Raw genomic sequence first — 27,945 nt, forward strand, 5'->3', positions numbered from 1 at the left:
CTGAACAGCACAACATAACATGGCAAGTCCATATTATATCAGAATAGAAAACAAATCTGACTCTCAGGCCTGTACTAAAAATATTTAAGTTGGAATTTCTCAGCCTGAATCTGCAGTCTGCTATGAGCTCCACCTGCCACCAAGTCTTTTGTCAGAATCCTCTCCTTTTGGAAGCAAACTCACTGGTGTTCAGCAGGCAGTTACACCTAGCCCTGTAAAAGATCACAAGGAACAACTATTGCACAAATTAGAGAGTCTCCATTTCTCTCCCTGTGTGTCAGCTGTGAAATTGGAAACAGCTCTGGACTCCAAGGAGGGCAAGCACAGCCTCTGACAGTCTTCTCCTGGAGTGGCTCCTCTTATGCAAGATCTATTTCTGATCTCTGCCTGACAGCAAACACATCCTCAGGCATTTCCAGGAAGTCCCAGACAAAGGCAGCAGCAAATGGCCAATCCTGACCCACCAGTCTCTGGGAGGGAGGGTTGGCTCAGACTAAAGCCAGGGACATTGCTCTGTACAAACAGGAATGAAACGGCATCCTGGCCAGTTTGGGGCAGGAACAGACTGGAGGGAGTGTAAACATTTTACACAAACAACTAAGCAGTTAACACCTCACTACTGACCTGGGCTGGATTTTAGCCAACATTCTAGATGGGAAAAAAAAAAAAACTTAATAAAGCCAAAACCACTAGCAACCAATACTGTCTCTTTTTTAGTCCTTTATTTATCCTTACACATGCAAAATATTAAGTGACCCTTCTTGTGCGTGTCATAAGAATTTTCATTTGGTGCTGGATTCCCTCTGAAAGTTTCTAGAAGTAGAACAGGATTTGCTGTGCTCTGCCAAAACAAAAAATTACAAACACCAAACAAGCAGCCACTGAACTGACCCCTCAGGGAAAATTTCCAGGGCCAAGGCCTCTGGACAAAATACCAACTCCCCTGTATTCCTACAGGAAGAGGGGCTCAGCCAAGGCAGCTATCTGAGGAACCAGACCCTTCCTGCTACACCAGCCTGCAGCTACTCCACAAGCACCAGGTCAAAACACAGCCCTGCCATTCTACAAACATCTGACAAATCTGGTACAAAGGAGATCTCCACGAGACAAAAGAGTCCAAGGATGGGAACAGAACCAGCAGGAAACAAGCCATTAGATTTTAAACCACAGCTCTGGTAACAACAGCTCAAGGCCTGAATGCAGAGGTGTGCAGCACCCAGCTACAACAAGCAACCCTTTACATGCCCATGCATGCCCACTGAAAAGAGGGTAGAAAAGGGCATTTTTTAAGCCCTGTGTTGGCATTTGGTTGAAATTTGTACAAGTGAAAGCTGTCATGAAAAGCACTGAGGTTACAACACATGCTGATCCAGGACTGGATCACTCCTCCAAGCAGCTTAGTGTGAAATTAACAGTGGCAAATCACAACATTGTGAACACACAGCAGGGGTGTCCAAATCTCTGGGCAGCAGCAATCCTGGCGTGCTTGTGCCCCAGAGCCCTCAGGTGGAAATGAGAAGGGCATGGGTTTGACCTCTCAAGGGGACCCCTCACAACAGCTGTAAAGCACTCGTCAGCTTGGAGATCACAGTTTGGTAAGTGCTGATTCTAACTCATCTAGGGAAGGAAAACATGTTACATCAGGGTTTCCAGGAGCACAGGAGCTCCCCTGGACAGTGAGCACCCCGGAGTGAAGGATACAGTTTCAGAAGATGCAGAAAGGCGAATTAACAGCTCACCACTGCCAAAAATGGAGAGGTTTTACTCCCTCTTCCGGACATGTGCTGCTGCCACTTACTTGTGCAGGCTGTGGCTCTCCCAGGACCCCTCTGTGAAGCAGCCCAACAGGATACACACCCAGTGGGAAAAAGCTGACTGTCTGCCTTTGGGTCAGGGAAGAGACGAGCACAGCAGGCAGCAGGAAGGGATATGTCAAACAGTCAGACAACACAGAAGGAGAAAGGATAAGTAAAAGTGAAGCCTCTGCCCCTTGAGCAGCAGCAGGAGCAGCAGCTCAGACACCCCAGCAGCACACAGGTACCACACAGCCAGGAACAGCACTGCCAAGGATCCCTGTGATCCCCTCCATCTGCTTATGTAAAAATGGGTTTGGACACAGACACAGACAAAACACTGTCAGAGCTTGCACATTCCAAGTTAATTAGCTGCCTTTTTAAAAGTAACAGAAACAGGAAAGCATGTGGACCCTATTACCAATAAAGGGAAGAGTGGGATTTGCATGGTTATGCAATAATGGACATGGAACTTGAGGGGAAAAAACCAGCATCTTTTAAGCTGTGGAAATCCTATCCAAGCAGCATAAACAGACTGAGTATAGACCCATCTAGGCAAAGTGCCAGTCACAAAATTTGAGACACACATAAAGATGATGAAATAAAGGACTGAAATACTAGTGTAAATTCTGAATTCATTAAAAGAATTCTGAATTCATTAAAAGCATTAGAAGAACCAATTCTGCCCTGGCTACCAGCAGAAGGAGGACTCCAGTCATAAAGAATGGGGACACTAAAGAGACTCTGTAATCATACCCATATTTAGTACAGTCTTATTGAGGCATTCCTATCCTGAAGGCTCTTAAATGGGATTCAGAATGCAGACTTGACAGATTTTAGACCTTGAAACACATACTTTTCATTAGCTTCAGCAACTTCCCATTCAGGAAGTAACAAGCATAGCCCCCAAAAGCATAAATGCAAAGAATATTCAACAAATGCAAATCTACCCTTAAAAAAAAAAAAGGTATCTCACGATTTAAAAGCCTGTGTCAGTAAGGAGATACAGAGTCCCAGCAAATCTCACCCAGATAAAAAGTTAGTATATTGAGATATAAATAAAGACTTGCTGGCTTGACCTGCCAACCACTCTGAAGCGGGTTGTTTCCCTTTTTGTAAAATGGGAACTTGTGTCAAATGTAGTTTAACTGGCTTGTTAAAAATCTAATTATTAAGGAAGTACTCTCAAAATGGTGGATGTTTCTTTTAAGAAGTTTTCATTTCTGCAAAGGTTCTCTGCAGCAGGGTGGGAGCAGACTTGGAAGCAACACTGAAATCTCTGTAAGCCAAAAAGTGTAAGTCATCATCAAAAACTGACTTTACACAAAGCGCTGCCAAAAGCGCAATGTAAACTCACAGAACAGGGCAGGGGGAAATGACAACAAAATATTTCACATTTTTCAGTCCTGTGAATGTTGGTACTACTTATAACTATAATAGGTAGAAAGTTTTAAAATGAAGCTTTCAGTCTGATGAGCAATGCACTGTAACTTAAAAATAACCCAAGTTATGCAGATAGAGGGCAAGCAACAGCTCTGAAAGACAACAGAGTACAAGGGGCCAAGAAGCACATGGTTAAAAGTCTAGCTAAAGCAGCTTCTTTCCACTTTAAAAACAGCTTCTGGGAATGAAAGGAGGACAGTGTTTCAGACATTAACGTGGGAACTGGTGCCCCAGTCCACTTGGGGAGTGTGGGTGGCAACTGGATGGAGACTGCTGATGGCTCTGGAGCTGCAGAGCTCTGACTCAGGGGTGGTTTTGGGGATTTTTTTAGCATTGGCAAAAGAATGTGGCTCAAGAGTTTCACAGTGTCATGACACTGGCCCACTGCAAGAAAGAAAACTGTTAAATCTAGGTAGAAAACTAACATTTTTAAAACTGGAGTATAGAGCCAGTGGATGGAGAAGAGCTGGAGAATGTTTAAGGTTTTCTTATCTCCTCTTACAAGAGAAGGTAGATGACCCATCATTGTACCTGTCATCTGGTATCATGACACAAGTACCACTCACAAGCCTCTTGCTTGTTTCAGCAGGAGCAAGAGAAACAGTGAGGATATTTTACCAAGAGCAGTATTAATAAAGCAATTAAAAATGCATGACAGCTGCTTCATCTCAGTGCCCTGAACATATGTTGTTGTTATTATTTGATAAAGCAAAATTTTATTCTATCAACCAAAGGTTGTTACTCACAAGAGAACTCTTGACTGCAGAAAAGAACAACTGAGAAAAAAAAATTCCTAGGATTAAAAAGAAAGTAGATTTTTGAGAGGTAGAGATGAGTAAGAGAGACCGATCTCCAGCACTGACCAAAAATGGAAATGGCAGCAATACTGAAATAGAAGCAGCATGAGAATAAACTTCCCTTTCAGAGGTACATGAAATAAATCCTTCTTCAAATTGCTTTCTAAAAAAGGGTTTTCAGCATGATCTCTGATTGTCCCTCCACCAATCCTATGATAAAAGTCACCAATCCTTTGAGATGACTGGAGAGACTGTTTTGCACAAGTCTAGAGAAGTCAAGACTCCCACTGCCTACATATTTGCTTCACTGAAAATTAAGTTGACTTCTTTGTCTCAGCTCATCATGTTCTTCCCCACTATGCCCTGAACTAGGGCACAGAGGGAAAGAGATGAATTTTCTTATCAAGTACTTGGATGCCCTCACATTTTATATGGATGTGTACTTGCATCACTCTCATCCCATTACTGTTGGGTACTTTAAAATTAACCTGCTCCTCCTCAAACCACACTGGCATCCCCAGCCCTCAGAGAAACCCAGGACCAGGCTCTGCCACTTACACACCCAGTGTACCCACAGAATGTCCCACACGTGCACAGCAGTGCAACTGCCCCCTCAGCAAGAACAATATTCCACTTCTATCTTCGTGACAAATCCAAGCCTAGAGTGTTTAAAGCAGCTGGAAAATAGAGCAACTCCAACTCCTTTCCCCCCTCCAAGATAGAAAACAGAAAAAAAACAAAAAAAAAGCTGTTTCTGCCAAGCAAGTACTGAATACACTGCATTCCATTTCATTAAAACAATTATTCAAAAGCCAGCCAAGAATTACATAAAGCTTCCTCCCTGCACCACCCCCAGCCCCTTGCTTCAGCCCCTCCTCCCCACAAACAGCCTCCCAGCCCTGCAAGGACAGGAGCAGGCACAGACACTGCTCCAACCCCTCACACAGCATCCTCCAGAGCCAAGCACCACAACCAGGGGCTCAGCAGACCCAGCCAGCCCAGAGGCTCTCAGAGTTTCACATCACCACAGCCACACCACCGTGATCTGCTCCAAGCAGATTTCTCCCTTGCCTTTGATGGGAAAGCAGCATCCAACAAGTGAGGCCCTTAACCAACCCTACTAGAAAAATGAATGATAACCTAACAGATTTTCTCTCAAACTCTCACCATTTTAAGCATGACCCCAAGACAGAAGGTGCTGGAGGCACTGGGTTTAAGCAGCTAAGAAGCACAGGAGCAGCATGCCAGAGCAGCTGTGAGGCACTGCCCAAGCAAACTGCTCAGGACAGCCAAGCAGCAAATCTCAGATTAAGCACAAGCAGGATAGATTGAAAACCACAAGCTTAGGGTTCTAAGAACCTGACTGACAAATTCATCTCAAACTCCACACAGCCACTGCACAGCTCTCAGCCTGACTGACAGTGCTGAGCTCCTCATCTTTCACAGGAGAAATAAAAGCCAGCTTCCTCAGGCCAGTGCAGCTCACCCACTCACAACACTGCGTTGGCCACTGATAAGAGATTTCATGACGTGGATGCAATGGCATTTCACTCCCTCCCCCAGTGCTCCAGCTCTCTGCAGGGATCCTGTCTAACTGCTGGAGCTGCTCACAGCCAGGCAGAATAGTTCCAGCTGTGTGTCACACTGCCTGACCAGGCCTACACAGCCCAAAAATGTCTCCCATATAAAACCATAATGAACAGGAGCTTCAAACCAGGAGTACTACTCTAGGCACCTTCCTCTTGGGGATCACCTCTGCCCAAAAGGCAGCAAAACAAAACACAACAAACCAACCCAAACCTACTCCCAAGGCAGCTGCTGGTGCTGAGAAATAGGGAGCAATGGATGCAACTAATGGTAAAACAAGATGAGCAACAGAGAGCAGCCAAGCCATCATCTTATTCCAGCTCATGGGGCATCAGTAACCTCAAGTGACATGCAGTTAGCCCTAGGCTTCTTTGTCTGACCCAGCTGAAATTAGTGGCTTCAACCCAAAAGAAACCTTTTCACAGAGAAGCCCTGAACTGGTTTAGCACCATGAAAGAGGATAAAACAAGGGAATACTAAGCCCCTAATCCATGGCAAATTATTTACAGCCCTCTTGCCCATGACCTTTTCTACCTCTGGCTTTTTTTACCATCTCCTGCTCTTATTAAAACTCAACCTAACCACAGTCTCTGAACAACCACAAACTTCCCCAAAGCACAAAGTGAAATTCTCTGTTCACCTTCCTCTTCAGCAATGGAAATAAAGCAAGATCCTCTGAGGCATCTAGACAGACACAGGATTAATTCTGTCTGCCAGCTCAGTTCTGTGACAAAAACACGGGACTGGTTTATTCCTGGAGCCCCCATACAGTCTGATTTATAGCTGAGCCATTTAAAGCACAATTCCCCATGCAGAGTGTCATTCAGAAGGTTTATTCCCTGGAGTGCCATTTACCTTTTTTTTTATGTTCTTCAAATGATTTGCAAAATGCTAGAGGTTTAAACATGTGCAATAAACAGCAAAAAACCACAAGAAATGAAGCTACACTGCACTGCACGCTGCCAGCCAGGCACTCAGTGCCTCACCCAGCAGAGCCACCTACACAGATGGGCACAGGGTAATGAGAACACTGTGAGCAGTGGCACGACAAGCTGCACTGGACAACCTCACACTATCTCATCATCATTTAAATAACTTGAACTGAACTTGTTCACAGTGTAGAGACAGTCCAGCCCAAGGAAAAAGGAGCCAAGCTCTAACAATGCAGGCTGCCTCCCCCTGTGGCCTGCCGTAAGTTCTCTTGGCTCCTCAGTTTACAGTTGTCTCAAACTGCTGAGATGAATTTCCCATGTAAATTCAGAATAGTTACTGTCTGCTAAAAGCTGCATTTGTGTGAGCAGAAAAAGTTTACCAGACTCCTAAACAGCACAAACACAAAACCTCAGGGACTCAGTTCCTGTAACTGAAACACCAACACCAAACTTGTTCCGCAGCACTCCAGTTCCCATTTCAACTTGCTTGTTTCACTGGGATTTAAAAACACACATGCACAAAAGAGAAAGCATGGATTCAAACACCTAGCTGCTTGCTGCTGCTGCTCTGGGGCCATTTGCAAAGAGAATGAGAATGAGTGGGAAAAACAGCAAAAACTGATATGAGGAAGTCATCAGCCACCTCCTATTTGATGGTATATCTTTAGCACACAACATTCCTTGAATGACTTCACGGCGCTCTGTGGTGAAGGGAAAGACGAGGGCAGAGCCACTGTGGGGAACTTGGAAGGGAAAGAAAATCTTTTCTCCCTACTCACAGCCTGTCATAATGGGGGGTGCAGAAAGGATGAGCAATCAGAAAGGCACAGAGGGAATATTCAACAGGCCTGAGAAAGGAATAAAAACTTGTACATCTAATTTAAACTTGCCACTGTAAACTTTTCCAGCAATGATGACCAGAAAAGCTTGAAAGAAGCTTTTCATCTGGAAGCTATTTCAGAAACACAAAGATCTCAACCAACATGACCACACTTTGCAGGTAAGGAGTAATTACCCCTGTTTCACAGACAGAGAAACAACATGCCTTAAGTCAGGGTACATTTTTGAGGCTGTGGAGCAATGGTTACCTTATGCTATATTAAACATAACCCACAGCTGAAGGAGGCAGCCTCACTTCCCAGTGCACTGTCCATGTAAAAAATTACTTTGAGAAGAATCAGCTTGCTGATGCAGTTAACTGTCCAACAGTTAATGTGGACACAAGCAAGGGAGGTGGACACAGGGAACACCTCAGCAGCCAGCTTAAATCAAGTGAAACCAATTTGAGATCACAACTTATTCTCTAACCCATTCAACTTCAACCAAAGTGGAAAGCAATGGTGCCACTTCTTGCTTCTACTCTGCACTGCTGGATGTAGTAATCCTGCCACAGATGAGACAGTTCCCTACTCAACATTTTACAATGCAATATCCTAAACAGTCACGATAACCTGTACTCCCAGGGTTTGTTCCTAAACCTCAGTTTGTTAGGAGAGGCCTGAAGTGAGTTAGGAACTCATTCTCTAATCACAGAGTGAGACATTCCCACAGACAATGTCTCACTTTCAGGCAGCTGGAACAGAAGAGCATCTTCATTAACAGCTTCCGCATCAGACAAAAGGGGACACACAGGATCAGCACACAAAGAGGGAAGCACAGGCTGAGACCAGAGCAGGAAACTGGGACCAGAGATCCCATTCACTCACACTCATTTTCCACTAGCACTCACAACTGCACTCAGAATCTGCTCTGGCTGTCTCCAAAGCTGCATCAGATTCTGGGTATCACAACTAACACATTAGTTTGACTCAAACCAGATTTGTTTTGTGGCCATGGACAGGCTTCTCTCCCCTCTAGTTACTGAGTTTTAATATAAGGGATTTTTCTGTCTGTCTGAGCAGCAGATCAGAAAACCAACTGTGATCTAAACAGAAGTGCATTATTAGTCCTTATTCTGCTGCCAGACTTTAAAATTTTACCTGTCATTTCTACAGTTTCACAGCTTGTTTCATAGAACAGATAGACTTCAAAGGGCAAGAGGTGAGGAAAAAGGGGTCCAGAAAACTGAACTATCATGATCCCCAGGAAAGGAAGGAGAGACAGAGAGAGATGAAGATGTATGAGAAGTTTCCCATTTGTTTCTCCGGTGGCAGAGATGGTGTTGGAGGATCAGTTTTAACCAGGAGGGCAGCTGAACACTTAGGATAAGCTGACCTCTCCCAGAGAGGGACAAAGGAGCTAAAGACAGCACAGTCCAGCCTTTCCGTGGAAATAGAGCAGCAAGAAAAGAAGCCTCTCTCTGCATCACACACTGCTTGAGGCAGAGGACTCCCTGTCTGAGCTGCTCAGGACAATGAAGTCCCTGTTTCACGAGGGGTCACAACAGCTAAGGAGCTGAAACAAGTCAGAACCCCATTGTGCAGAGCATTAGTTCTGTTTACAGCCTTCTCGCCCAGCAGCAGGAAGGACTCAGAAATCTGAGCCAGTACAAAGCCAAGGCACCAAATTACTTTACCAGTGCTTCCCCCAATACCATTTCCTGGGCGTAGCTGACCTTAAGCAATTTCACAGCAAACTTTAGTCAAGTGAGCCCAAACCCCACAGCATATGACTCCCAAAGGAAAGGAACTGAGTCAGAACCAGGCAAGCATCCCCCTCTGGAGAGGGACAAACAGCACCGCCCTGCAGAGCACAGCAATCTTCCAAATGCTGGGACAGATGACAGATGGAAACACATGCACCTCCCTCCACACTCCCATGAAAAATCAATGGCAAGACTGCTCCCTTTAAAGTCAATCTTGAGAGGATTAAGCACTGAAGAGAGGGTGGATTAGAGTTCCCAAAACAGAGGAAAACAACTCATAAAGCAAAATCTCTTGTGCCCTTGAACTCTGCACCCAGAATTTTGAAGTCAAATTGCTAGAAAAACTTTATGCAAAAGAAATATTCTTCTAGAAGTGAAAAAGTACACCTAAAAAACCAGCTCACAATGTAGTTGAGGTGGACAGCAAAACACTGCCATAAACACATCCCCATTAAACAGATATAACTTCTTTGTAAAACACCTTTTACAAGCTCCGGTGAATGCTGTTTTGTCTTTGATTGCAAAATCCAGTTTAAAAATACCTGAAGCCTTTGAAAACAATTTTGTTTTTTAAATAGCAATAGAGAAATGAAACTTTCATCAAATGAAAGCTTCTAAAAGCCATTTCTGGAGTCATCAAAAGGTTTCCCAGTAGTATTTGCAAACAACCCTTTCAGAAAAAGGCTGTAAAAAACTTTTGGAGACAAAATCAAACAGTATTCTGACTAAAACAAATGTAAAGTTTCTCTTCTCCTACTCCTCTCACCATAAATACAGGTAACACAAATTAGGTTTCTTCCCCTGCAGAAAGCAGTCCTAATGGATCTGTTCCCTCATAATACTTAGACAAGGCAGCACCACAGAGCCGTAACTCAACATCTTATTCAGTGCCTCAGATTGTCTGAAGTGAGAATGTGTGGATGGTCACTTGTGTGCTGGAAGCACAGGCGGTGCTTTGGCAATCCCTGAAAGGGGCAAGAGCCCCAAATCTGGATTCTCACTCCTGAGGACAAAGCTGTGCTCTCTGTGCCAGTTTACAGCGCTGCAGGATGGCAAATTCATTCAGCAAACTTCCTGTCAAACTCCAAGCACATCCGCAAAGGCTTCCTCGGAGGGACTGCAGGGAGAAAGCCCGGCCAGCTGCTCTCCTCCCCCTTCCAGCACGGGCTGCTCCAGTTCCCACCCCGCCCCAGCCCTGCTGTCCTGGGCCGCGGAGGCTCCCCCACAACACCAGGGTGCACAGCTCCAGCCTGCAGAGAGCTTCCTGTGCGAGCTTCTTCAGCACTGGGGGAGGGGGAAAAGGGAATGAAGATTTTTTTCAACTCCAAATGAATCCTCAAATTTATTCTCATATGTTTCATAAACTCTCCAGTCCAAGAATCAAACTGAGAAACTTCTGGACCTCCATTTTACAGTGGTCATGTACACACTGATCAATCTAGGGAGAGGGAGGAGATTTTTGATAAAGGCAGGGAGTTAAGAACAAACACACCAATGTCTCTATGAGGGGTTCACTCCTGCCCAGCAAGGCCCTTCACTCACTGCTCATTTCTGCACCACACAGATTCAGAAGCAAGATGTGGAAGTATCTGAGCTGATTTGACTTGACATCAACTCTGAACCTGCAAGTCCCAGCTCAATATCAAACTCCTTTTGGGCCAAAACTGCCCCTGGAAGCAGAGCAGCTTTGTCTACATGGCACTGTGCCTGAACCAACAAGTCCTGCCTAACCAGCTTGATTCTGGACAGAGCCAGTGCAGACGTCTGTATCCATGGCACAGTTAATCCACAACTCAGATAATCCACCCATAGATAATGGGGAAAGAAAAACAAACAACTCTCACTCGAGTTCGAAATCTGACTTATTTCAGGGGGGTTGTATCAGCACAGCACAGTTCATTATGTGTGCATCCCAAGGTGAATGGCTTTAGAGCAGTAAGTGAGCCATTTTGGGCTAACAATGATTCACAGAGGGAAAACAGCTGGTGTGCTTTTCCGTGCTGAATTCTGTACACCACAGAAAAGCTTACAGAGAGAAAGGGTCACACTTTTTTTTGTTCAGCTGCCTACTGTTAATTAGATCTTGTCCAGTCTGAAAGGCTGTACAAAAATTGACACAGACGCAGGGTAATTAAGACTTGATGAAATCAAGTTGCTCAGACTAAAAGTGCTAACTTTTGGTTGTCCCAATACACTTCAGAGCTCAGAAAAACAAGCCAGGCACAATTTCAGATCTTTTTCACAATTTCTTTGCAGTTCACCTCTAATTCTCCTACAGAGGAAAGAAAAAATGTTAAGGGACTGCAGCAGCCTATTCCAGCAAGTGGGAAGTCGCAGTAGCGCTGTTCAGGAATGCAGCCCTTGCAGTGGGCACAGGGAGGCTCCCATGGTTCACTCCCATGGTTTGCTGCTGAGACACCAAACTGCCCCTACACAGACCTGTATGCTCACCTTGAAGGGCTGCTCACCAAGTCAACACACAGACTGGGTGAATCCTGTTCTGACTAGCAATGCATTCCTGAACACGCTAGGAACTCGCACCACATCTCCAAGAGATAACCAGAATGAAGGATATGAGAAAAGGTAAACTGAGCTGTCTCCACTTAAAGGAACGATAACCATGAGAAGCCGCAGTAGAAATTACTTCTGTTTCCACCAACAGCTACTTCACTAAAGCAGAGGGTTTCACTCCCCAAGGATGAATCCTGCCTGGGCACACCTTTCACCAGAAAGCCACGCAGCAGATGGACTCCCTGCCCCGTAAGTTTTATCATTAGTCCAATTCAAAGTCTGTTTTCTAAAGGTGTGACCGCCAGCTTTATGCCAGCACCGTAATGTGAGCTTCCAGGTCCAGAAATAAACCTGCAATTTTCGTGGACTGTATGTCAACAGAATGTCTGGTTTCTATTAAAGGTAGGATGGAAGTAACAGATCACAGCCCCTCCCCAGTGTCTGATTTAATCAGTTTCATAAGCGGAACTCAGTCGTCCTAATGCCTCCCAGAGCACAAGGGATTTTGGCAGATCCACACCCTTTCCGGCTTGGTACCAAAGGAACTCAGATTCTCTAGATCTTTCCCTTGAGACCAGTTGCCTGACATTTCTCCGTTACACGGTTTCGGGAAACCGAATAATGCAGCACACCTGGGAGAAGCACAGGGAGGACAAGGATGAGCTCCGAGCCCGGCTGGGCTCCGCTTATCCCCCCAGGGCTCCCCACTCCATACCCGCGCAAAGTTCAGATCTCGCCCAAGAGCGGGCTGGAGAGGCTGCGGCGGGGCAGGGGAGGCGACGTTTGCTGAAACCCGAGTACGCTCCGCGCCGCTGCGGGCACAGGAGCGCCGGGCGCCCTTCCCGGCCGGGACAGCCACCGCCTGCCCTGGCTGCGGGCGGGCGGGCGGCCCCGGGACAGCCCAGCCGCGGGGCCCCGGGCGCGGAGCCGGGCCGGCGGGAGCGACACGTCCCCGGAGCGACAGGCGCGGCCCGAACCCGCGGCGCTGAGGGGCGCAGCGTGGCCGGGCGGGCCGCGGCCGCCGCCGCCCGGGGCGCGGCGGGGAGGCGGCCCCCGCGGCGGGGAGCCCGCGCAGCTCGGAACTCACCCAAGTCGTCCATGGTGCCGCCGTGCCCGCTGCCGGTGCCGCCGCGCCCGGAGCCGCTCCCGCCCCGCCGGTGCCGCCGCCTCAGCGCCCGCAACTTTCCCGGCCCGCCCCCGCGCGCGCCCGCCCGCCCGCGCGCCCCCGCCGCGCGCCCCGCGCCGCCCCCTGGCGGCCGCCGCGGGAACCGCCAGCCCGGCCCGGGCAGGACAGCGGGGTCGGGCCCGGGCTGGGAAACGGCCCCGGGACTGGCGGGAGAGGCCGCGGCGCCCTGAGCCGGCAGCGCCCTGAGCCGGCACCCGCGGGGCGCCGTGCCGGGGCCAAGCCTGCCCTGCCGCACAGAGCTGAGCGGGAACGCGACACGAGCCCCGCACTGTGCCCTGCAGGAACAGGAGCCTTTCCCACCGGATTTGTCGTCCCGGGGCACTGATGCAGCCGCACCGGGCTTATTGCGTGCTGCGGTAGGGCTGTGCCCCAAAACCTTCAAACAAACATTTCAGAGCCTCAGCTGATTTACCCCATCCCAGGGAAGCTGGAATGAAACCCAGCAGAAACCTTTCCTGAACAATTTTCCATAAGCTGTGGCCACCATAAAGGAAAGTCATCACCTACTTCTCCTTTGCTGTGTTCAAAGCCTATAACAGCCCACCCGGATTTCTCATGTGATGATCTGGAACCATCATTTCCCACATGCTTTTCCTTTCAAACCTCTATAAAACAACACTCCAAGGCAGCAAGGTCCTCGCTTTGTCTGAGCCACAGCACAGCTCAACCCTCACCAGAGCTACTGTTTCCCACTGTGCTCCAGCCAAGCTGACATGGCAGTAAAGGCAGTTGCTCAGCCCAAATGTTCACTTCTTAATCTGATGAGAGATACACCAAAAACTATCAGTGTGGGAACTGCCGAGGATCCAGGAAACGTGACTCTTGTAGCTCTTTTCCTTACAAAATGACTACCAAGTCAGGGAATGTTCCCAGAACTGAACAGCACATGTCCTGTTGTTGAGCTGAGATTACGGAATTGTATTTCCATTAAACAGAGACCGTGAGGTCAGCTGTGAGCAATCTCCAGCGCTGTATTTTTCACTCTCTAGGTACAAACATGCCCAGCTTCCCCTGCTAGCACAAGTCAGACATCATTATTTCCTGTGTTAAGTCATGCTTTAATGGGAATTATCACTACGGGGGCAGGGAAATATCTCCTTCCTCATCCCAGCCAATGCTTACGAATAGTCAAAAACCTCCAAGAAATTCATTCCAGCTTTCACTCCAAATACAGGAGTTGTCAGAAAATAATATCCTGAGATCTAAGTACAACACAAATGTAAGTAAAGACTTTCACTGCATGCTGAATTCACCATCTATGCCAAAGATCTCACCTGACATCCCCCTTGCTGGTTTTCCTCAGCAAAATGTAAAACATTATTTGGAGGGACTGTTAAATTTTCTCAAAATCCATCCCTGGCTGTACAATGACAACTTCAGGATGCGTGTCCCAGGTGGAGCAGCATAAACCACTATCACTGACTGGTCACAGAGCAGACCTAAAGTCATTAGAAACATGTCCTTTCCTGGGGTCTCTGTTTCCTCCACCAACATGTGACAAGCATGTGCCTCAACTTGGGTTGTATTTTTACCTCTGCATAAATAAAGTGCCTACTGTGCTCTGCTCATATTGTAGCCTGTTACGCAGTTTTTATTTTCAGCTTCCTACGGTGTCCTTTGGGAGTCTGGAAGTGAATGAAAATCAAGAGAGCAGTTTCTATTGTGTCTGAGGGTGAAATCAAACTGTCATAAAACCATTAGGGTTGCACCCACAAGAAATGGGTTGTGTCCAAGATGCTCAGTGTTAAAAACAAAAAATTGAAGTCATTGTTTCTAAAGCTTTGCCTATGGCTTGTGCACTGCATTGAAAGGGTCGGTGGGGTGGGAGGCAGGGCTGTCCCATGAGTGGCACTATCCTCTAGGCACACTGCTTTTAAACCAACCTGCTCACAGCCAGGTGCTGCTCATAACTGAATTCTTCACACATTGGCATTTCCTACTTAAAATTGTCCGTCCCTAAGCCTCCCATGAGAGCTGAAGGAGTAGGGGCAGGTTAAAACCCCAGCTGCCAAAGCAGCTCCTCAGTGGTGTGGGCTCAAGCCTGTCCTTCCCAATGCCCTGAGCTCCTGTTTCCTCATCATTGACCTGCTCTTTGCCTCAGACTCTCCCTGACTCACAAACACCTGATTGCTGCTAGAAATACACAGCCTTCCTCTTATGCTGTGCCCCGTGCTGACACATTATGACTTACCTTTGTCTTTCACAGAAGGTGGAACAAGAAGTTACCACCCCCATTTGCAGATGGGAAACAGGGCTGGGAACTCGAAATGAAGTTAGACAGTGAGTCAACATCAACAAAATGTTGAACTTTAGGGCTTCCTGTCTCCACACAATCCATGTTCAGAGTATTCCTGACTCCACACCATCTGTGGCCAGAGTACTTGCTCAAGGCACCTTTCCCTCTTGTTGAAGAGTCGTTTATTTACCAGTTACAGACCAAGTCCCTCAAAGGGCAGCTTAACCCACTGGCCACACACAAGACCCTCAGAGTTGATGGATTAAAATCTACCGGTGCCCTGTCATTTCAGACTGGCTGCCAAACAGAGGAGTGATCCAAGCTCATTTAATAACACCACCAAACAAAAGCATCATTATTTGCAAACTGTGTTAGGGAAGAGAAATGAAGCTGCACTGGCCTCTGAGGCACATTTAGAACTTACCTGTGCACTTTCCAGAGTGACCTGAAACTGCAGAGCAACAACAGCACCTTCATTGGAGTGTGTGCCCTCTGTGCTGTGCCACATGAACATCATGCAAGGGCATTTTGCTCTTTCTTCAGGTGAATGCAAGGAAAAAATTTCAATCAGAGCTTTAGGCTTTAAGCAATAGCAGTAAATCACAACATGCAACTCCCACATTCGAGGTCCAACTTCACACTTGTTGAAAAGATCTATTACAGCAAAATTAACAAACTTGGTTTCTGGATGTAGGACATTGCAATGCAGATTGAAAGCACCACACCAAGGCATTATCACAGACAATTCTGGCAGCAAAGATGAGAAACAATCAAGTGATAAATCCAATACTTATCAACACAGTTTATAAGAATCAAGAAATTACCTGAAGTGTATGACTCACTGCAAACTATACATGCCTTTGCTATTTACCAGTGTGGCTTATTCTGCAAAGGGCAATGGAACCCTATGCTTCAGGGTTTGATTTCAGTTGATATTGCTGGCAATAGGACCAAATGGGGGGACAAAGGCAATCTGTGAGGTTTCACTGCCACTCTTGGTCACTGTCATCATGGTGTGTATAATACCCCAGCATGACTGAATGCTATTTTAAAAAGTAATTATTAAGAGGAAACACTGATGTTCACTCTAAAGTTTTCTACTCCACCAAAGTTTCAAGTAGCTGCCCAACTCAGGGTATAAGGGCAGGGCAGGAACCTCATGTGGCACACGTGGATCTGACTCTCTGCCCATACAGAGCATGTCAGAGCAGGCTGTCAGCAGCAGAGGGTTCATCTCACTCACAGAGTGACAGAGGGCAGCTGCTCCCAGCTGCAGCAGAGCTGCTGTGCAGTGGTCACTACTCTCCCTCTGCAGGGCCTGCCTACCTACTCAATTGCTGCAAATTAGGAAAGGATGGGGTTTACTTATATAATAGGAGTTGGCACCAGCAGCTGCTTTTTCCAGAGTAAAGGGTTGTGATTTCTTTGACAATAAAGATAATTTTTCTATTTTTTTTTCTTAAAGCAAGTGATATCAATAAAGAACCGCACACAAAATGGAGTTTACAGTACTTTACACTAAGTTTTCCCTAATGGGTTTTAGAGGACTTCTGCAGCTGGGGAAGCACGATTCAGACTTTCACTCCCCGTAGATTCCTCCCTGCCTGTTGAGAGGCTGAGCTCTCTTAAGGATCCTGCTCAACAGGAGCTATTCCAGAAACCTTCCTCCAGCTCCTAAGCCCCTCCACTTCCGTTTTCGCTGACCGCTTCATTTCTCAGTAATTTTGAGAGAAAAAGAAACGAGCTTTCCATGTAACAGCGCCCTCATTTTATTAAACCGCGGCTTTGGCGGCAGCAAACCCAGGCAGCGTTGTAAGAACAAAAACCTCATTATCTGCTGTAATCGATCTCTCCAGTCGTGAAGTGGGAGAGTTGAGGAGGTCAGCTAACGCCACCGCTGAAAACTAACTATCTAAGCTGATTTTAATCTATTTTTCACCACGAAATTCAGTCTCCGTAGAGACTGTCAAAAATTGCCAATGCCGACTATATTTCAAGTCGTCATGGCGGGGTATTGGGAAAAGTTTTCAATTAGCAATAATCGCGCCTCGGATTAACCTCATTGGCTACGATACTGCCACTGCGCAAAGCTGACTGGGCTACCCCGCCGCTGCCGCCACTCGCCCCGGGGCTGCCACCAAGGTCGTGGCGACTCCGGCCGCCCTCCCCTTCCTGCCTGCACCCTCCCGGCCATGCTCCCCGCCCGCCCCGAGCCCCCCGCGCCCCGCCGGAACCGGGGGCGGTTCCGTTGTGGTCTCCGTTCTGGGCCCCCGGTACAGCCGCAAAGGCTGCTGGGAAGGATTATGCAAAGTAAGCGTGACGTCACGGCGGGCAGCCGGCGCGGAATGAGGGGAGCCCTCCGCGCATCCCCGCTGTACCGAGCCCGGGCACCCCGGGCACCGAGCCCCGGCAGCCCCGAGCGGCCACAGCGCCGGGGAGCCCATCCCAGCACGAGTCCCTGCCCAGCATCCCCGCCTGCTGCAGCAAGAGACAGCGTGTAATAAACTGAGCGCGCTTTTCATAAAGAGCTCGGTGTCTTTTTTTTTTTTTTAAACGTGCTGAATGAGAAATTATCAATGAAACTAGACATGATCAATGAAACTAGACGTGGAGTGACCCATTTGCTGAATTATCCCCACTTCTAAGAACAAGACTCTTAAATCGATGCCAAGTTATCCTCACTTGAGAACAAGACTCTTAAATCCATGCTGGATTTTTGTATTTTCTGTATATCTATTCTTTAACCACACAAAATCCGCCTCCGAAGAGGCTCTCAAAAATTGCCAATGCCGACTATATTTCAAGTCGTCATGGCGGGGTATTGGGAAAAGTTTTCAATTAGCAATAATCGCGCCTCGGAATACCCTCATTGGCTACGATACTGCCACTGCGCAAGGCTGCCATAGCGCCGGGCCCTCCGGGCCCCGGGGCCGCCGCGCCCCCGCCGCGCTCAGAGCGGGTGCGAAGGGTCCCGGTGCCCCCTGCCCGCCGCTCCCCGCCCGCAGCCCGCACAGCGCTGCGGCACCCGGGGATGCACCGGGGGGCCACGGCGGGGTGCACCGGGGGCCGGTGGCAGCGCCGGGACCCGCGGGGGTTGCCGGGAGGGCAGTATGGTAATGAGCGCCGGGAAGGCGCTGCTGGGGCCGGGGGCATTGCCCAAAAATCGCCGTTTTCATCCTGGGACGGCCGGGGGCGCTCTCGAGGGGCGTCTGCCAGGAGCCACCAAAGCAAAGTCAGCACCCAAAGGTTTAAAACACGTTTAAACTCTTAAAGTATAAATCACTGAAAGACGTTTAGACTCACGCCACTGCCAAAAAGAAGGCTGCACTCCACAGCTAACCCCAAGGGCCGAGGGACAGGCAGGGGGGCACTGCAGGATGCTCTTCTTCCTCGTGATCACAGAATTACACATTCCTACACAAATGCTCAGGCTCACCCGGTTTTTGAAATAACTGTAAGAGACAAAAAAAAAAAGGATTAAAACTTTCTGCAATGTTTTGACCTGTTTAGCAAGAGCTCTTTGGTGAATGCATTTGAAAAGCAATCCAAATCTTTAGAAAGAGCCCGTTGTCTGTAAGACTGCTGGGCATCCAGTGCACCAGGCTGCTACCATACAGTAGTATGGGCTTCCTCAGATTATTTGTTCCTCAGAAACGTAAGCCTCATTTGAAGAAAAACAAGGCAAAACACAAAACCAAACCAAACAAAAAAAAAAAAGGAAAAGAAAAAAGAAAAAACCCCAAACGAATGCAAACTCCTTATTGCCATGCAAACTAAACAAATTACCAGGTGATTCTTGAGACTGAAACCTGCACCAAGCAGGGAGGCAAAAAATGGGTTCCTGCCAGGGTGCACAGAGTCAGCAGCAGACAGGTTGGCACTGCCTGATTCCCAAGCTAGAGGTGTCTTTAACAGCCCTCAGTGGATTTTTCTTCAGTAATTTATTTAGTCACATTTTAAGTCTAAAACATGTTTATAATGACAAGCATCTACAATGCACTTTATCAAAGCTATCGCATGCATTTGTATCAAACGAATGAATCAAATGAATCAAATCAAATGAACTCAGATTTTAACCTCACACTTTTATCTGAGGGCTGCTATGAACCTCGAATCAAATGAATCAAATCAAATTAACTCAGATTTTAACCTCACACTTTTATCTCAGGGCTGCTATGAAGCTCTCAGCGTTCTCAAACTTTCTCAGGGGTTGGGATGTTGGGAACACCTTTCGCTCCCCCTCTGGCTCATGGGAGTTGTAGTCTCTGTGCTCGGGGTTTATTTCTCCCCATGAACTACATTTCCCAGAGGGCTCCCGTTCCGCCCTTCCGGCAGGGCCGCCCCGTCCTTCCGCGGCCGGCAGCACCATGACAGGTGAGTTCTCAGCGTTATCACCGCCCCGCTCCTCTCTCACCAGCCCGGTTCGGTTCGGCTGTCACCGAATCCCCGCCGCTGTAACAGCACGAGGGACACGTGGGGGTCCCTATGGCGCGGGGTCCCTTTGGGTTTCTGGCCTGTAGCCGTTTGTGGGATCCTGTTTCTCTTCTACCTTAACCTTGCCTGATCTTTTCCTGTGGAGCATCTTGGGTGTATGCTAAAAACAAACTCTAGCCTCAGATCTCATTAGGTACGTTTAAAGAGTTTTACTTGTTATATAAAGTAGTTTTGTTTTTTGTGGTGTTTTTTTTTCTTTTTTTTTGTTTTTTTTTAATCTCAGCACTTTCATTTTAAAAGCAGCTCTGTATTTGACAAGAAATATTCCGTCCTTTAACGTTTTCTCTTCCATAGTCCTTACCTGGTTCACAGCAGCTTTCAAATGTATCTAAATGTATCTGTAATTTTTGCTTTCTCTCTCTTGTGGGCCAACCCCTATTACATTTCTATTTCATTTTGCCTCTGAACATTTCCTTCTGAGAGATCTTTTGATGATAAGGGGCAGGAATGGAGAGTTTTCATCAGTTAAAGCAATTTAATTACCATCAAGCTGGCTTAACAGCCTTTGGGGAGCATCATGACACAAGTTACTCTCAAAGCAAATTAGTTTATTGGGAGCCTTTGTCCCTTCTAATGAATTCATATGGGAAATTAAACCTCTTTAGAGGGAATGCCCAACACAACTCCTGCTAAACAGCAAAACAAAGCAAAAATCATTGCAAACAGAATCTCTGCTTAGATACAAAAAGCAATTCAGACTATGGAGTCTGTCCAATCTTCCCTGCATTTCAGCTGATGATGACAAAGAGCCTTGAGAATTGAAGACTAACTGAGCCAAATCTACCCTTGGCCACTAGCAACCATTTAGCATCACAGTGCTTGGAGCTGAACACCTTAACTTCAGTGGTATCTAAGCCCTCAGTTACCCACCAGCACTAGGTCTTGCAGTAAATGGAGCAATATTTAAATATATCTGAAGTTTAGGTGTTCAGGAGATCATCCCCTTTTATCAGTAAATGAAGTTCTTCCTCTGTCTTCCACATCTTGTACAAGCCCCCCTGCTTAGGGAGATTCAAGGAGGCAGAAATACCAGACAGTCAATTCTCAGGACTGTTGCTCTCAAAGTTTTTTGTACACTGTTTGCAAAACCATAGTAAGGCCCAGAAAGAGTAGTTTTAAAACAGTGAAATGGAGACAGAACTGCAGACTGCTCAAAAGCACAAACAAAATCAAAGTCCAAACCCGTGCACTCGTGTCTCAACAGGTCCTGCACACAATTCCAGGCTACTTAGTCAGCAAAGCCATCCACCCTGCCTTCCCCAGCAGGGCTTGCCATTCCTCCCTTAAAGCAGGGTGTCCCTCCCATTCCTACCTGCCAGGCAGCTCCTTCTCCCCCAAGCACTGGATGATCCCTTCTCTCTCAGAAAGCCCCTGTGTCTGCTGGAGAAGCAAAGCAGTGCCCATCCTGCTCCCCACTGACTCTGGGAGGTGGCACCCACAGAAGAGGAGGTGCCAGAGGCATTTAGCCAGTGCCCTAATCATCTTCAGTCCCATTTCAAGGCCTGTTCTGCACCAGGCCTTTGTAAAAAACAAAAACAAAAAAACCCAACCAAAACATGCCACACAGGAGTAACTCCAGTCAAGGCCTTTGTTGGGGGAAAAATAAACATTTTGAGGTTGTTTTTCTCTCCCTTCCTACAACATGTGTTAAGGAGGGGGTAAATATAAAAGACTGATTTGGAGCAGGCAGAATGTTACAAGTGCAGAACAAAAGTCTCTTCTGGGCAGTGCCTCTGGGCTGAGGTGCTTTGCCTTCCTGCCATTTCCTCCGGCCTGCTGCACATACCTGGGAAAGGCTTCACATGCAGAGGCCTCTCAGGGCTCTTTACAAGTCCTCTTAGGCAGCCATCCTTCACACCAGGCTAGAGCAGCAGGAACCCTGCAAGTCAGAGTTGTTAACTTTGTGCTCAGTGTTCCCCTCTTCCAAAAGAACATACTTGGATGGTGAGCTTTAGTTCACGTTTCCAAAATAATTTGTTTCTTTACTAAAAAGAGAGCAAAGAATACTTAGCAGCATAATTTCCCAGAGAATCACAAGCAAATGGCATTAAGGATGTGCTTTTTGCTTTGTGTTACCTGCCATGTGTTCTGTTCTTGCCTTTTAGCTGAACATGTTCTCTGCCAGGAAGTGGTGTGGCATTTTCAGAGCTGTCAGACTGCATCACTGCAGATCCCGTTCTGTATCCAGAGCCTCTCCAAACCTGACTTTCGTGCCAGCCTGTCTTCCCCCAGATCCTGCAGAAGTGGAGGAGCTGCAGCGCTTTGTTTCTAACTCCAAGAGGCTGTTTGTAATGACCGGAGCTGGAATCTCCACCGAGTCAGGGATCCCCGATTACCGCTCTGAGGGTGTGGGGCTCTACGCCAGGACAGACAGACGGCCCGTCCAGCACGCCGAGTTCGTCCGCAGCGCCAGCGCCCGGCAGCGCTACTGGGCAAGGAACTTCGTGGGCTGGCCCCAGTTCTCCTCCCACCAGCCAAACAAGGCACACCTGGTGCTGAGGGACTGGGAGAAGCTGGGCAAGCTGCACTGGCTGGTGACCCAGAACGTGGACGCCCTTCACACCAAGGCCGGGAGCCAGCGCATGACGGAGCTGCACGGCTGCACACACAGGTACAGCTGCTGGCGCTGGGGCTGTCAGTGCTCACTGGCACAGCTGCACTTTCAATGCTGAGACAGGAGGCAAAATATCCGTGCTGAAATCCTGGAGATGACAGGCACAAAGGTGGTATTGGGCTGGGGTGGAGAAAAAGATCACAACCCAGTGCTGTCCACAGCATGGTATCTAAGAAACATGACCACCACTCATTTTTTGGAGCATTATTTGGATCCATTTCCCCTTTCCTTGGTACAGCAAATGTCCTCTTTACTAAAGAGAACAAGGGGATCATGAGGATACAAGGATTATCCACAGAGTGGAGAGTGGATAGGGCAACAATTGCATGGGATATATGTACTGGAGAAGGGCCATCACAGCCTGTCTGGGATCACCCAAAATTTCTAGATGAAAAAGCACAGCATGAACTGAGAGGGAGGATGCATGGCAGGGTTAAAAGAATTCCTTCACTATGCTCTTCCTCTAGAGCATTCCTACAAAGCAACAGAGTAGAAAGACATCTCCTTGACCTGTCCTATTTGGTAAATAAATGTGGAAAATCATGACAGGCCTCCTAAGGAACAAGTTAGAGTCTCCAGATCTTCAGCTGACATGAAACTCTCCATTAAGACTTTGCTCTGACTTTCAGGGTTTTCTGCTTGGCCTGTGGAGACCGAATCTTGCGTGCTGAGCTCCAGGAGCACTTTGAAGCTCTGAATCCCACTTGGAAAGCTGAAGCCTTTGGGGTGGCTCCGGATGGGGATGTGTTCCTGACGGACGAGCAGGTGCGCAATTTCCGAGTCCCGGCCTGCCGTAAGTGTGGTGGGATCCTGAAGCCTGATGTGACCTTCTTTGGAGACACAGTGAGCCAGGAAAAAGTCCGTTTTGTACACCAGCGCCTGGCAGAGTCAGACTCCATGCTGATAGCAGGATCCTCTATGCAGGTAAGTAGCTCTGCCTCCCAAACTGCATTCCTGCTTCTCTGCCTGCAATGATCCTCGGTCCCACAGCTTAGGACTACAAATGGCTTGTGGGTCAGACCAGCATTTGCAGAGCTTCTTTGTATTTTATTTTTACTGTGGTTGGAATCTGGCTTTATGGATGACCTGTTTGGGCTTCCCTGTCACTCTTTGCCAGTCTACTTCATGCTGCTGTAAATACCTCCATTGAGACCTCTCTCTGCTGCCTCCTCCATCAGCTCACAATTGTCCATAAAGGCAAGATACCTGATACAATTCATTCCTCACACTTTTTTACCTGAAATTTTTAGCCTTTGATAGCTTTTTAGGCCTCGTGGCACACTGTCTAAAATACCAGGGTTTAGGGCCTCTCATTCTTTATTAAATTCTCAATAAGAGAGCTGAAATATCTCTGCTGCTTGAGATTGTCCTTTGTATCACAATATGTTTTCTCCACTAGCCTCTTATCTATAAGGCAAGGTAGCTAAACAACAGGGGTTGCTAAACCCATAGAAGCTTTTGTAATGATGTTTATGTAAGATAATTTTTTCCAGGAACAAGTTCTATTACATGAAAAAACCTTACTCTTAACACCTCCCAGAAGGAGATAAAACCAAGGCTGCCTGATTGTGATTCTCTTGGCTTCGGGATACTGGATACAAATTCCTTAAGCTTGCACTTCTTAAGCTTATAATCCTCTGTACAGGAATGATTGAAATGCCTTAGGTTTGTTCTTGTACTACCTTAGCTGGGCTATGCAGGAACCATCAAAGTGCAGCGTTTAAGTACCTGTGATAACCAATAAAAACTGCTAATAAAAACTGCTGCAGAGATTTACTAAAAGACAAGGACATTTCCCTTCAATCTGCTCTGAAGTTTCAGTTTCTATGAAACTGCAAATCCTTCACTGACAGAGGTTAAAAACTGTTCTGTGCACTCCTGAATGAAGACATTTCCTACCTGAGCTCAGTGCAGCAGCCTAACTCAGCATGTATGTACAGCCCTTTTCCCATTGCCAGCTATTTTATTCCTTTCTGTAACTCTTCTTTTGCCTAAGCTGCCTGTCATTTTGTTTTCTGCTACTCCTGCAGGTGTACTCTGGTTACAGGTTTGCTCTTGCTGCCCGGGAGAAGAAGCTGCCAATTGCAGTCCTTAACATTGGGCCCACCAGGCTGGATCACTTTGCATCCTTGAAGCTGAATTTCCGCTGTGGAGAGCTGCTGCCTTTGATTGTCTGCACATGACCCCACCAGCTGAGCTTCAGTAGCCAGCAGGATTAAAGTTTTTCTTACAAGGTGAGTACCTTCCCTGCTCAGTCACCTTTCAGGGTTAGAATATGGGTTCCTGGCTGAGACTGAGATGTGCTGACTGACAAAATGTTCCCTCACTGCACCAAAAGGTGGCTGTAAATTTTAATCTGTCATTGGTCTGCTCTGATGGGCCATGATACTGTTTCCCATGATCATAAACAAAAAACATACTAAGTGCTAGCACTCCCAGAGAATTGGGTAGGAGTATCCAGAAGACTCAGCAGTGTAGAATTCCAATCCATTTGTTACTATCAGGAAACTACAGGGGGATCACTTGATCACAACTGTTCCCTTTGCAACTGACAATTCAAAAGCTGTTCCTGCTTGAATTGGTCCAGCTAATCCTAATCAAACATGCTGTTTAAAATAATCAATTCAGTCGATAAAGCAGCTTCTTTCTTCCTCTCCTGCAGGACTCACCTCAGAAAAGGGAAAACTCCAATGCAAGAGGCAGCTGTGGGATGCAGGGCACAGCAGCTGAGGGCACCAGGAGAGGGCAGCAAGCCTCACACGTGTCAGCCTCACCAGTGCTCCACTGAAACCATCTCCATGTATCAGGAAACAGAATGAGGATGAAAAAAAAGTACATTTCTGCCTTACCTTGCCGTTAAACAGTGCCTTTTCATTCACTGGGACAGATAATTGACTACCATGTCTGAGGACAAAAAACCTTTTTTATAATTGTCCCCAGAGGAGAAGGGGGGGACAGGGGTTTTGAGCAGGTAATTTGAGGCTGTAGCACAGGAGGGCGATGTGGGACACTGCTGGGGAATCCGGTGGCACTGGTGGGATACTGTAGAGTGTGCAAGCAGGAAAAGGAGGCAAGAGGAACTGCAGTGGTCACTTTAAAGAAAAAACGTTCAAAGTAGAAGCTGAACAAGAACACTGCTCCTGTAATAAGGGCTGATGTCCTCCAGCAAGGAGGGGAAGTCAGAATTTCTCTCAACTGTTGGTTGACAAATTAAACTGCTTCCTATCTGACCCCTTTAAAAATTAAATGTTGTTGAGATGCCACAGGAGTTACTTGAAACTAATCTGACCAGCACTACTTTGAGTGAGCCACTACATTTTCCAGAATGCATTTTTGAAGATGTTATTAAATAATAAATAGCTAAGGAATTAATTAAAATTGTTTAGAAGATTGAGGCTATTTGCTTTGTAATTTTCTCTCCCTCCCATTATTTATTTAAGTTACATTCTCAATAGCCAGTTTAGATTCTTTTTTTTCCACTGCAAAAATGCAGGTTGTAATTACTTGCAGCTGATGAATTAAGAGAGAAATACAATTAAATCTGTGCAATAGGTCTCCCTCAGGAGGTAATCTCTGTTGAAAGGTGCAATTTCCACACTCCTAACAGGAGATCCATCACTACTGGGTAGAGATTTTTTGTTGATCCTCAGGATGGTATTGCAAGCTCTATCAAACTGTCCACAGAGTAAAACACAGAACCTGGCACAAAGTAGAATTATAACTTTTTGACCTGACCTTCTTCAAGAAACCACCACTCCCCCTTCTAGCTCTGAGAGATTGAATTGTTGGGGTTTTCCAAGTGCCCCCTCCTACTTCAAGTAACACATCCTGGACTAATATTTTGACAAGAACTGAAACAAGCAGTTGGAAACAAGGATGCCAGAGTCATCTGCTGAAAGGTCAAGTAGCAAAGCAAGGACAGCTGACCACAGGATGCAAAGTTCATTTTTGCTTTGTTGTCGATTCAAATCCATGCCAGGAGAGAGCAAATAAAGCAGAGAATCTAAGGGATATGTCAGGCATTCAATTTCTGCAGAAGGCAGAGGGCATTAAGATGCCTGACACATTTCAGGATTTGGCTGTATTGGGTTAGAGGAGGGACAGGTTCACTTTGAAGCTGAGCAAGAACAGTTCAGGACTCCCACCTGCATTCTGCTGGCGTTGAATGGTGACTCCACTTTCCAGTGACTCAGGTTTCTGCTGCTTGGCAGTGAGCAAAGCTCACAGATCTCTCTCCATCTTTAGCAGTCCTGTCACAGTACAGCTGTTGCAGAAATCATGCCTAAAGCACAGCAGAGTCTCCACATAGACCATGTTTTCCTGTAGGGGCTTTCCCTGTAAGAAGGGATGCTGATGCCTCCTTAGCAGAGGAGCTGGGGCTGAGTTTCTCACTATACATTATCTTCTCCCCCTCCTTGAACCTCACACCACGTTGCTGTGTCAAAACCAGAGGCTGCAGGTTCATTGCCAATAGAGCCAGCATTTTGAGGTGTGGGAGCATTGCCAGGCAGTCTAAAACAAGTCTTGGGATGAGTTCTGTGACAGGTAACTAAAGCTCCCACATCTACCCCTGCCTGCTCTTCTGTGGGAGAAGAGTCAGGGTGTTCCTTCAGCATCACTCTCAGATGAATCATTACCCCAACTCTCCACTGACTGTACTTTTAAGCCACCAGGACAATGACTCAGAATAAATGAAAATAACAGTAAATTTCCTGTGCATGGTTTATTACTATATGGTAATGAGTATATCTACAACAACTGTATGAGGCTGAGATGAAGAAGTTCATTCTTTTTTCTGCTAAGTTGATCCAGCACTACTAAAATTGACCTCTTTTAGAACAGGATCAGAGCACTTCGGTTCTTAACATATTTCCCAAAATACCATTAAATTTGCTCACATGAGAAATTCCTGAGAGAGCCTAAAATTCCTACACCAAAAGCCTTGACATGAAATTAGCTGAATCAACAGCTTTTGCTCTTCTCTTTTTCTTACAGCTTCCTCCTGAAGCTTGGATAGCTGAGCTGAGAGTACCTTATAATGGATTTTTCTTCTGCTCCTCTGAAAGTGGGGTTGGAGTTACCCAAAGCAAATAAAAGTTACTTCCTATTTGGCAAATCTTGTCTTTGTTTCTGGGCAAATTCTCAGAGCCATCTGTAACTGAGTCCAGCAGCCTGAGGAAGGTATTTCACATGCTGAGCTCCAGTGAGGGCAGCACAGAATGCAATGCCCCAGAGGGTTTGGTGCCCGTGGTGCAAGTGCAGCCTCCCACATCTTACAGTCACATTGCTCCTATTGACACACCTGCATGTGGAAAATGACCCAAAACCCTGGGCATGCAGAACTTGGGAGGTTCAGTGGGGTGAAGGTGACTAAATCCACCATCTAGAGTGTGCTTCTTCCCCTGTGACTGCCTTGGATGTAGCCCTTTCCCAGCCTTTGCAGCAAGCAGGGAAACAGCAGAGTCAAGCCAGATGGGCTTTAAAACCACTGTTCCAGACTGTTCCTGCAATTCTGTGTGCAGCTCCCTGCCATCTCCCTTCCCACCAAGGAAAGTACCCCAGTGCACTTCTTCCCTTCTGCACCACTAACCAGACAATGGCAGAGAAAAAGAGAAGCTGAGCCTGAAGAGGACGAGCAACAGTGAGAGTGTCTGGAATTGGTCTCCAGGCCCAAGCAGAAACTGGCACAGGATCATCACCATCAGCAGAACTGTTTGCTCTCTGCACGTCTCACCTCAGCTGGAGCACTCTCTTTCATCTGTGCAATG

The 27,945-nt window shown here is 47.0% G+C and overlaps 2 protein-coding genes and 2 non-coding genes across 9 annotated transcripts in view; 1 reads left to right on the forward strand and 3 right to left on the reverse strand.

The window, feature by feature from the left end:
• PXN (paxillin) overlaps window positions 1-12,869 on the reverse strand; it is a 44,699-nt gene extending 31,830 nt beyond the window's left edge. For all 3 annotated transcript variants that reach the window (XM_074554090.1, XM_074554088.1, XM_074554089.1), the window contains exon 1: window positions 12,735-12,869. In XM_074554090.1, the coding sequence (XP_074410191.1) occupies window positions 12,735-12,747 (13 nt within the window). In that variant the 5' untranslated portion in view covers window positions 12,748-12,869. The remainder of the gene's footprint in view (window positions 1-12,734) is intronic.
• A 4,151-nt stretch (window positions 12,870-17,020) lies between these two features.
• Window positions 17,021-17,161, reverse strand: LOC113460072 (U4 spliceosomal RNA). Its single transcript, XR_003381760.2, has one exon. It is a non-coding gene; the product is annotated as a U4 spliceosomal RNA (small nuclear RNA).
• A 666-nt stretch (window positions 17,162-17,827) lies between these two features.
• LOC141731175 (U4 spliceosomal RNA) lies at window positions 17,828-17,968 on the reverse strand. The gene has a single exon (XR_012583129.1). It is a non-coding gene; the product is annotated as a U4 spliceosomal RNA (small nuclear RNA).
• Window positions 17,969-19,383: 1,415 nt separating this feature from the next.
• On the forward strand, window positions 19,384-27,308 carry SIRT4 (sirtuin 4). Of its 4 annotated transcripts, XM_005493461.4 has the most exons (6): window positions 19,384-19,443; window positions 21,669-22,174; window positions 22,807-23,101; window positions 24,208-24,411; window positions 24,840-25,009; window positions 27,173-27,308. In XM_005493461.4, exons 2-4 carry the CDS (start codon window positions 21,675-21,677, stop codon window positions 24,358-24,360), a joined length of 948 nt encoding a protein of 315 aa, XP_005493518.1. In that variant the 5' UTR covers window positions 19,384-19,443; window positions 21,669-21,674; the 3' UTR covers window positions 24,361-24,411; window positions 24,840-25,009; window positions 27,173-27,308. The 4 variants fall into 4 exon arrangements, with proteins under 4 accessions (XP_005493518.1, XP_005493517.1, XP_074410367.1 ...); XM_005493460.4 differs by lacking the exon at window positions 27,173-27,308 and having other exon boundaries at window positions 24,840-26,188; XM_026797155.2 differs by lacking the exons at window positions 19,384-19,443; window positions 27,173-27,308 and adding an exon at window positions 19,471-19,696 and having other exon boundaries at window positions 24,840-26,188.
• Window positions 27,309-27,945: the final 637 nt, after the last annotated feature.

The sequence above is a fragment of the Zonotrichia albicollis genome, chromosome 18, assembly GCF_047830755.1.
Source record: "Zonotrichia albicollis isolate bZonAlb1 chromosome 18, bZonAlb1.hap1, whole genome shotgun sequence".
Taxonomy (NCBI): Eukaryota; Metazoa; Chordata; class Aves; order Passeriformes; family Passerellidae; genus Zonotrichia; species Zonotrichia albicollis.